This window comes from Curcuma longa, chromosome 20 (assembly GCF_044706935.1).
Source record: "Curcuma longa cultivar G26 ecotype Majalengka, Jawa Barat chromosome 20, ITB_CL_G26_1.1, whole genome shotgun sequence".
In the NCBI taxonomy this organism is placed as follows: Eukaryota; Viridiplantae; Streptophyta; class Magnoliopsida; order Zingiberales; family Zingiberaceae; genus Curcuma; species Curcuma longa.
Genome location: NC_133880.1, coordinates 4,856,544 through 4,865,600, shown reverse-complemented (window position 1 = coordinate 4,865,600; position 9,057 = coordinate 4,856,544). Strand labels below are relative to the sequence as shown.

Genomic DNA, 9,057 nt, shown 5'->3' with positions numbered 1-9,057 from the left:
GAGAGAGACCAGAGCAAAAGAGGCGGTATCGACTTCTTTTTGTATCCAGTAATAATTTTCGAAAGTTTTTTGCGATTTCTATGAAACGAACGAGGGTACAAAGTTGGGTAGCGATGGTGTGTGAGAAAAGAGATTGCAAGTTGTAACCGACTACGGGGGCCGATAATGAAATGACACTTATACCCCTCTGTCTTTGATTTACACGTACATATTAAATATCCCGATTCATTCGGTGTATTTAACATTTATACTTTTTCTAATAAATGAAAATAAATATTTGTAGCGAGTGTTATTAAAATTCATCTTTTCATAAATGATTCATTACGCGTCTTAAATTGCACGCCTATGAACTTTACTAAAAATATATTTTTTATTTTTTAAATTTAAGTTTTAAGATAGAGTTTAAAATTTTATATTTAGATTAAAAAAATAAAAATTTTAAAAAATATATTTTTTATATAAATATTTTTTCCTCTATATATATAGAATCGAAAAATATTATAAGCGCCTAGAATAATTATAAATAATATCATTTTATATATTTTTTATGTTATGATTAAGTCATTTAATATTTTCTTTTTAGAGTTTAGAGGTTGGATTATAATATTAAATACAAACAAATTTAAAATAAAATTTTTTTTATATACGATTAAGTCATTTAACATTTTCATTTTAAAAATTAGAGGTTGAGTTATAGTATTAAATATAAAAAATAAAAATAAAAATAAAATATATATATATTTGCTGTTTCAGGCATTGAAAATTCTTTCGGATATTTCGATTCTGGTCCTTGTTGTACAAGGGTCTTTGATGAAATTATAATTTTTGGACCTTGACACAATAACATATTTAATTTTTAGAACTTGATAAATTATGATTTTCAATCAATAAAAGTTCTAAGATAAAAAAAATTGTATAAGAATCAATGAAGCAACTAGAGTTCTAAGTTAAAAAGAATAATTTCTCTTATTTAAAATAATAATGATACTCTAAATAATATTTAGAATATATAAAAAAAATGTCAAGATTTTTTAAATTACCACTGTAAATTTCATTAAAATACTATTTTTCTTTTTCGTAATGAAGAAGTTCCAAATTGGATGAAGGTCATCATAGAATATTAAATTTTCTTTTCTAACTGTTCATAATATTTCTTTATCTGCTCCATCAAAAAAATATAAACTTCATTATGTCAAAATATCAAGAAAAGTATTTTTGATGCACAAGAGAAAATATACAACGAAGACATTTATACAGGGAGTCTACTTTTTATTGAATTTCTTTAACCATTTACTTATAGACTTGGAACTAACTTATACAGGGGTTTATGTCATGATGTCGGGGCTTGATTTGGAAAGGCTTGTACTAGCTGCTGGCCCTCTTGGACTTATGCAGGCATGCCTTGATGCAGTTATTCCCTATGTTCGGCAGATCAGAGCAGTTTGGCCATGCAATCGGAGAGTTTCAGTTTATACAGGTTGGCAATCCAATTTAATATCCCACAAAAAGACGTGTGTTACATATATCCTGAAACTACAGGGGAAACATGGCTGACATGTACACCTCCTTACAGTCCTCTAGGTAACTTATCTTTGAGTTTGCTTGATAACCATATGTTACACCTCCTCACTAGCAGATAGATGTTCATCCTGGACGTGAAGGCGAGGAAGGGAACACTCAGCCCCATTCCCCTATGTCCTTTACGTGGAGTTTGAGGGCTCGCCGAAGGACAAAGACGAAGGAGGCCATCGAAGAGATCTCCTTGATAGCCGAGTTCGCGAGGATATTGGGCTGCTACACACCACCGACGCCAACATCCACACCCCTCCATTAACAACCGGAGCATACTTCGCAATAAACAGGCATGCAATTTGTCATCGACTTAATTCACTGCCTAATCCTGTGAATTGCATAGCTAGACTTTAAATCAACTCTAAATTTTCTCTCTGACTGATTTAAATAAGTTTGAATACTAACCTGTTGGATTTGATAATGTTCATCATAATGTTGTTTGTTTTATAACCGTAACATAAACTCATTTTGTGAGTCATAAATAAACTTAATCTAGATAGTCACTTATATGCAAAATTAAAAGGGCTTCCATAATATATATATATATATAATCATCCTATCTCATTTTTCATTAAAGTCAAATAATAGCCATAATTAACGTGCTCTATCTAAAATATTCTTATATTATTTTATTATTCGAATGTGCATGAATTAACAGCTAGTTTCTATACCATTAGCTTCTATAATAATAATTTTATATTCTTTAAGTAATAATCTAATTAAGTATTTTAACAAGAAAAAAAATAATAAGAATTTCATAACATTCATTACATTTTAAATAAATATTATTAATTATATCATAATCCACGGTATAGAAGTTAGCAATTAATTTATATAAGATTAATTTTATATTATTTTAATTTTATGTTTTTAAATGATAATATAATTAAAATAATATTTAACTAATAAAATAAAAACGGAAAACTTTAAACTTTATAATATTCATTACATTTCAGTATAAATTATCTGTTAACTTCTACGCATATAGAAATTAATAAACAGTTACTGCAAAAGATATAAAAGAATAAGGATAGGATAACTGAGACAGTTGGGTGGCCATTTAATTTTAATTAAAAATAACTTTAATTAAAAAACACGCCATTTTAATTTTTGCCCTAAGCAAATTAGAAAATCTTGTATGCATAGGGAATACATAGGTCAACTCTTCCTATTTCCTAATAAACTAAACTTTAGAATGCATTTTTAAAAACATCCTAAATTTCAGAATCCATGAACGTTAGTCATCAACCCGATGCGAGTCATTAATACGTATCCAATAAACAACGCTCATTGAAACCCGAAACAAGAGCCAAATCACGTTAAACACAATACTCAAAGTCTAATCCCGCCACCTTTCATGGCGTCTTCAAGTCAAACGAGGTATCAACTTCTTCTTCTTCTTCTTCTCATCGTCTCCGTGATTCAATCTCCATTTTTCCTCCTCGGGGACAGATCTTGAGCAAACCTTGCCATGAGGAGCCCCAGGCAGCAGCCGCGTTTCTCCTGGTTTGGAATCAAGAGAAGGGTCTACACCTTCGCCCTCTTCTTGGCTCTGGTCGCCTTTCTCCTAACTCTCGCCTCGCTCTCCAGATTTTACTCCCAAACCGGCTCCAGCTTCAGCGTCGACGCCTTCGCCGCTTTTCTCACCGCCGGCGCCGCTCAATCCGACGGCGACACCGTCCACCGCCTCATCGCCAAAATCGTCTCCCAGCTGGAAAACCTGAGAGAACGGTCGGCCTATTCCCCCCAAGACGACGAGCAGCTGAGGCACGAGAGAGACGGACAAATCGCCTTCCTCACAGAAATCCTCGGCCTGGTCGTGTCGCTCAAAGGATCCCCGCAGCCGATTCGGCGAGATGCTCCGACGAGCCAAGGGGCTCAACATCCGCTGTCGCGCGGCGAGCGGCCGTATGACGAGCTGGTGGAGTACTTCCTGGTGGAGGAGATCCGGAAGTACGTGAAGGCGAAGCCGAACCGGCTGGGGAAGCAGAACTTCATGGGCGCGAACGGCACCTACGCCAGCATCGGCCACGCCTGCTTCGCCATGAAGGAGGCGCTGGAGGAGTACATGGACTACGACGTCGGCGACTTCTGCAAGGACGACTGGAAGCAGGCGCAGCTGCTGATGGTCCACGGATGCGACCCGCTCCCTCGCCGCCGCTGCTTCGCCCGCGCTCCCAAGCTCTACGCCCGTCCCCGCCCCATCGCCGACTCGCTCTGGAACTACCCCGACGACCGCAACGTCCTCTGGAGCCACTACAAGTGCAAGAGCTTCGCCTGCCTCGCGCGCTTTAACGCCACCGGAAAGGGTTTCTTCAAGTGCAGCGACTGCTTCAACCTCACCCACCACGAGCTGCCCCGGTGGATGAGCTACTCCTACGTCGACCCTTCTACGAACCTGACGGCGGATTTCCTGATCGAGGAGGTGCTGCAAGTCAAGCCCGGAGAAATCCGCGTGGGGCTCGATTACAGCGTGGGGACGGGGAGTTTCGCGGCGAGGATGAGGGAGTTCAACGTCACCGTCGTCTCGGCCACCATCAACCTCGGCGCTCCCTTCAGCGAGACGATCGCGCTGAGGGGGCTGGTGCCTCTGTACGTGACCGTGAACCAGAGGCTTCCCTTCTTCGACAACACGCTGGACATGATTCACACCACGAGGTTCCTGGACGGATGGATCGACTTCATACTTCTGGACTTCGTGCTGTACGACTGGGACAGAGTGCTGAGGCCCGGAGGCCTGCTGTGGATAGACAGCTTCTTCTGCCACACCGGCGATCTGGAGGACTACCTGGAGGCGTTCGAGGTTCTGAGGTACAAGAAGCACAGGTGGGTAGTGGTGCCCAAGGTCGACAAGGTCGGCCGGGAGGAGGTCTTCTTCTCTGCTCTGCTAGAGAAACCGCCGAGACCTTTCTGAAACTTGAGAAAAATTGATCAAGCACATCTTGCGCATCGATCTTTACTCTCGCAGTTTCATATAAAGATCGAACAGAGAATTGAAGGATCTTCGTTGCCGTTTCGTACCTGTTTATAGTACTTATCCCGCTGTTGTCGTGTGTGAGCTTAATTAACATTGTAAAACTTTCACTGCATCTCTTTATTTGCAGAAATCAAAGACTCTGAGAAACATATATAATATAATAATAATAGAGATTATTTCTTTTTAAATTGAGCTAGTTTAGGCAAAACTTGTAGAGGTTTTATGGATCATCCCAAAAAAATGATTATATAAATTAATAAGTTTTAAATAAAATCTCATTATATTATTATTATTTTAAGTTTAGAAAGAAAAAAGTCAATATTTTTAATATTAAAATTATTTTAGGATATTAAGAAAGAAACAAGGAAAATTTAAGCCAATTGGAAGTCTTCTGTTGAAAATTGGAAAATTATATATATTAAAAAGGGGCTAAAAGGTATATCGATAGTTTTGAGGATAATAATGCAGTTTGTCAACCACTAGAACAGCGGGAAGAGATCCGTCGGGATAGAAGAAGCGATAAGGGAAGGAGGTGATGCTCGGGAGTGGTTCTACTCATTATGCAAGCGTGTGATGGAGCAAGACTGATCAAGTCATTTTTTTATTATTATTCTATGCATTTATTCATAGTCAAAGTTAAAATGTACAAGTGCTATACTATTCTATTAGTGCTATGACTTAACCAATCTGTAGATGCGGATAATTGGTTAGGATTGAGAATGATCACTTGGGCTAAGGCGCTTGCGTTATGGTCAGTAAGAAGACCGCTGCTGCAAGGGCTCAGCTTAACACTTTCTTTCCCACATTCTACTCATTTTGTCAGCTCTTTTTTAAGACACTAATGAGTAGGGCTGAGCAAAATTCCGGTTAAACAGAATAAACCGATCAAATCGAACCGAATTTTTAATTCGGTTCAGTTTTTTCGGAATTTCAGTTTTATTCAATAAAAAAATCAGGTTTTTCGATTTAATCGGTTCGGGTTCGGTTTTTAAAGTTCTTATTCGGTTTATCCGAATAAAACGAATAAATACGTCACAAGACCTAATATGCCTCATCAGTCGACTGGATTTAATTCCAGTCGAATCGTTTTTGGAGATTAATCGACTGACCTTGAAGGCCAGTCGATTGATGGCAATCAGAAGGTATAACGACTCGACTGGAGCTTAACGTCAGTCGACTGAAGGTGATGGACTCGACTGGATGTGTTCATCAGTCGACTGTCAACAACTCCGAATAAACAGAAGGTAAGATGACTCAACTGATCGACCACATCAGTCGACTAAGGGCAAAATCAGTCGACTGATGAGAAAAATCATCATGTTAGAAATTGAATTAAGCTATTTGTGTTAGAAAAAATCGGTTAATTCGGTTAAAAACCGAATTAACCGATATTTAATCGGTTCGGTTTATTCGGTTATTATCGAAAAATTCGGTCGATTCGGTTTGGTCAAAAAAATTTGATTTATTCGGTTTTCGGTTTATTCGATTCGGTTCGATTTTAACCGAATACTCACCCCAACTAATGAGTTCTAATTACAAAGAGAGTGACTCAGTGAATGGAGTCGCCATTGAGACTGACTCAACAAACATGTGTTACATTGCTTGCAAGCCATTCCCACACAGGTTTTTTTTTTATATAAAAGGAAAAGAAGAAATGCATAGAGATTGTCAGAGTTTTACAATATGCAATTTTTTACTACTAAGAATCACTACAAATTGTAGTCAATTTCATTTAGCTCCATTACATACATGCATTCACAAACAGCATTCTCATGGCCCCGAACTCATCTCTGATCATCACATCGAAATCAATTTAAGAAAATCCATTTGGAAGACACTAAAATCCTTCTTCAACATAGACCTCTTTCTATTACTTACAGTCGATACAGAAATTCCTAGAGCTTTAGACCAATGAACTGAGATGGGGAATGAACAGGCTCTGGCCTTTCTTAAGATAGTTAGGCTGATTTTACTTAGAATATATATGGGAAATATATGTTGGATGCACAGCTGAAATTCCAATGAAACGTTTCCAAAAATCACTTTAATATGGTTCACGAACCTGTACTTCAAGTCTTGAATCGATCGGGTACATGACAAAAAAAAAACTCATTTATGAATATAATTTGTAGCTGTTGCATCAAGCCATCTGCAAGGTATCTCAAAAGCAATAAAAATCATTTCACTCATCCCTCCTCCCCTCACCTCGCCTCCCTCGCTCGCTCCCTTATTGAATCCCCAGCCGCTCCACTCGCTCCTTTATTGAATCCTCAGCCGCCGAGCCGATCCCCAGCCGATGCCGGCGCCATTTCCACGTGACCTCTGCCTATCGCCCTTACAGGCTCACAAATTCAACGATGTCAATCTCTATAAATTGGCCATGAAATCTTCCCGCGACACGGTTGGTTGCAGTGGCTTCGGCGACACGAAAGGCGGTCCCGACGCAGTCCCACTCCCCGTGGCCTTCTCTTGACTTCTTGCCGACTTCTCTGTTCAATCCGCCACAGAATATACGGTGCTCCGCGGCCGGCGCCCCTACTAGCCCCTGCGCGCCCTTCCATTTTTCCGGCGATGAAGAAAATCAAAATCAGCGAGGATGATATCTACAACTTCTCGCAAACGTTCGCTGGCCGGTGTTTCTTTCGTGCTTTCTCTCTTTCTTGCTTGACTTCGTTGCGTCTTTAATCGGAAGCCGATTCTTTTGTCCTTCTACTGAATTTTGAATTCGGATTTAGTTTAGGGTTTATGGATTATTCATTATTTTTGTTAAGTTGTTCTTATCAAAAACTATCTTTGTATCTGAATAGTAGTAACATAGTGCATTTAATCTCAATGTGTTTTATCTTGAACTTGAATTTTGCAGGTACGGTGTATCAATCATTCTTAATCTCCTGAAAGAAATTTATCATTCTTTTGTCCTTCTGCTGAATTTTAAATTCGGATTTAGTTTAGGGCGGGTTTATGGATTATTCGTTATTTTTGCTGAGTTGTTCTTATCAAAAACTATCTTTGTATTTGAAGTGATAGTAATATAGTGCATTTAATCTCAATGTATTTTATCTTGAACTTGAATTTTGCAGGTATAGTGTATCAACCATTCTTAGTCTCCTGAAAGAAATTTTTCATTATTTTGTCCTTTTGCTGAATTTCGAATTCGGGTTTAGTTTAGGGTTTATGGATTATTCGTTATTTTTACTGAGTTGTTCTTATCAAAAACTATCTTTGTATCTGAATGGTAGTAACATAGTGCATTTAATCTCAATGTATTTTATCTTGAACTTGAATTTTGTAGGTACGGTGTATCAACTATTTTTAGTCTCCTGAAAAAATTTATCATTCTTTTGTCCTTCTGCTGAATTTTGAATTCGGGTTTAGTTTAGGGTTTATGGATTATTCGTTATTTTTGCTGAGTTGTTCTTATCAAAAACTATCTTTGTATTTGAATGGTAGTAACATAGTGCATTTAATCTCAATGTGTTTTATCTCAACTTGAATTTTGCAGGTACAGTGTATCAACCATTCTTAGTCTCCTGAAAGAAATTTATCATTCTTTTGTCCTTCTGCTGAATTTCGAATTCAGGTTTAGTTTAGGGTTTATGGATTATTCGTTATTTTTGCTGAGTTGTTCTTATCAAAAACTATCTTTGTATCTGAATGGTAGTAACATAGTGCATTTAATCTCAATGTGTTTTATCTTGAACTTGAATTTTGCAGGTATGGTGTATCAACCATTCTTAGTCTCCTGAAAGAAATTTATCATTCTTTTGTCCTTCTGCTGAATTTCGAATTCGGATTTAGTTTAGGGTTTATGGATTATTCGTTATTTTTGCTGAGTTATTCTTATCAAAAAACTATCTTTGTATCTGAATGGTAGTAACATAGTGCATTTAATCTCAATGTGTTTTATCTTGAACTTGAATTTTGCAGGTACGGTGTATCAACCATTCTTAGTCTCCTGAAAGAAATTTATCATTCTTTTGTCCTTCTGTTGAATTTCGAATTCGGGTTTAGTTTAGGGTTTATGGATTATTCGTTATTTTTGCTGAGTTGTTCTTATCAAAAACTATCTTTGTATCTGAATGGTAGTAACATAGTGCATTTAATCTCAATGTGTTTTATCTTGAACTTGAATTTTGCAGGTACGGTGTATCAACCATTCTTAGTCTCCTGAAAGAAATTTATCATTCTTTTGTCCTTCTGCTGAATTTCGAATTCGGGTTTAGTTTAGGGTTTATGGATTATTCGTTATTTTTGCTGAGTTGTTCTTATCAAAAACTATCTTTGTATCTGAATGGTAGTAACATAGTGCATTTAATCTCAATGTGTTTTATCTTGAACTTGAATTTTGCAGGTACGGTGTATCAACCATTTTTCTTCTCCTGAAAGAAATTTATCATTCTTTTGTCCTTCTGCTGAATTTCAAATTCGGGTTTAGTTTAGGGTTTATGGATTATTCGTTATTTTTGTTGAGTTGTTCTTATCAAAAACTATCTTTGTATCTGAATGGT

At 37.3% G+C, this 9,057-nt stretch overlaps 1 protein-coding gene across 1 annotated transcript; it reads left to right on the top strand.

Annotated features, from left to right (window-relative positions):
• Nucleotides 1-3,043: 3,043 nt before the first annotated feature.
• LOC141812823 (putative methyltransferase At1g29790) lies at nt 3,044-4,488 on the top strand. Its single transcript, XM_074700782.1, has one exon. It carries the CDS (start codon nt 3,044-3,046, stop codon nt 4,484-4,486), a length of 1,443 nt encoding a protein of 480 aa, XP_074556883.1. The 3' UTR covers nt 4,487-4,488.
• The last annotated feature ends 4,569 nt before the right edge of the window (nt 4,489-9,057 follow it).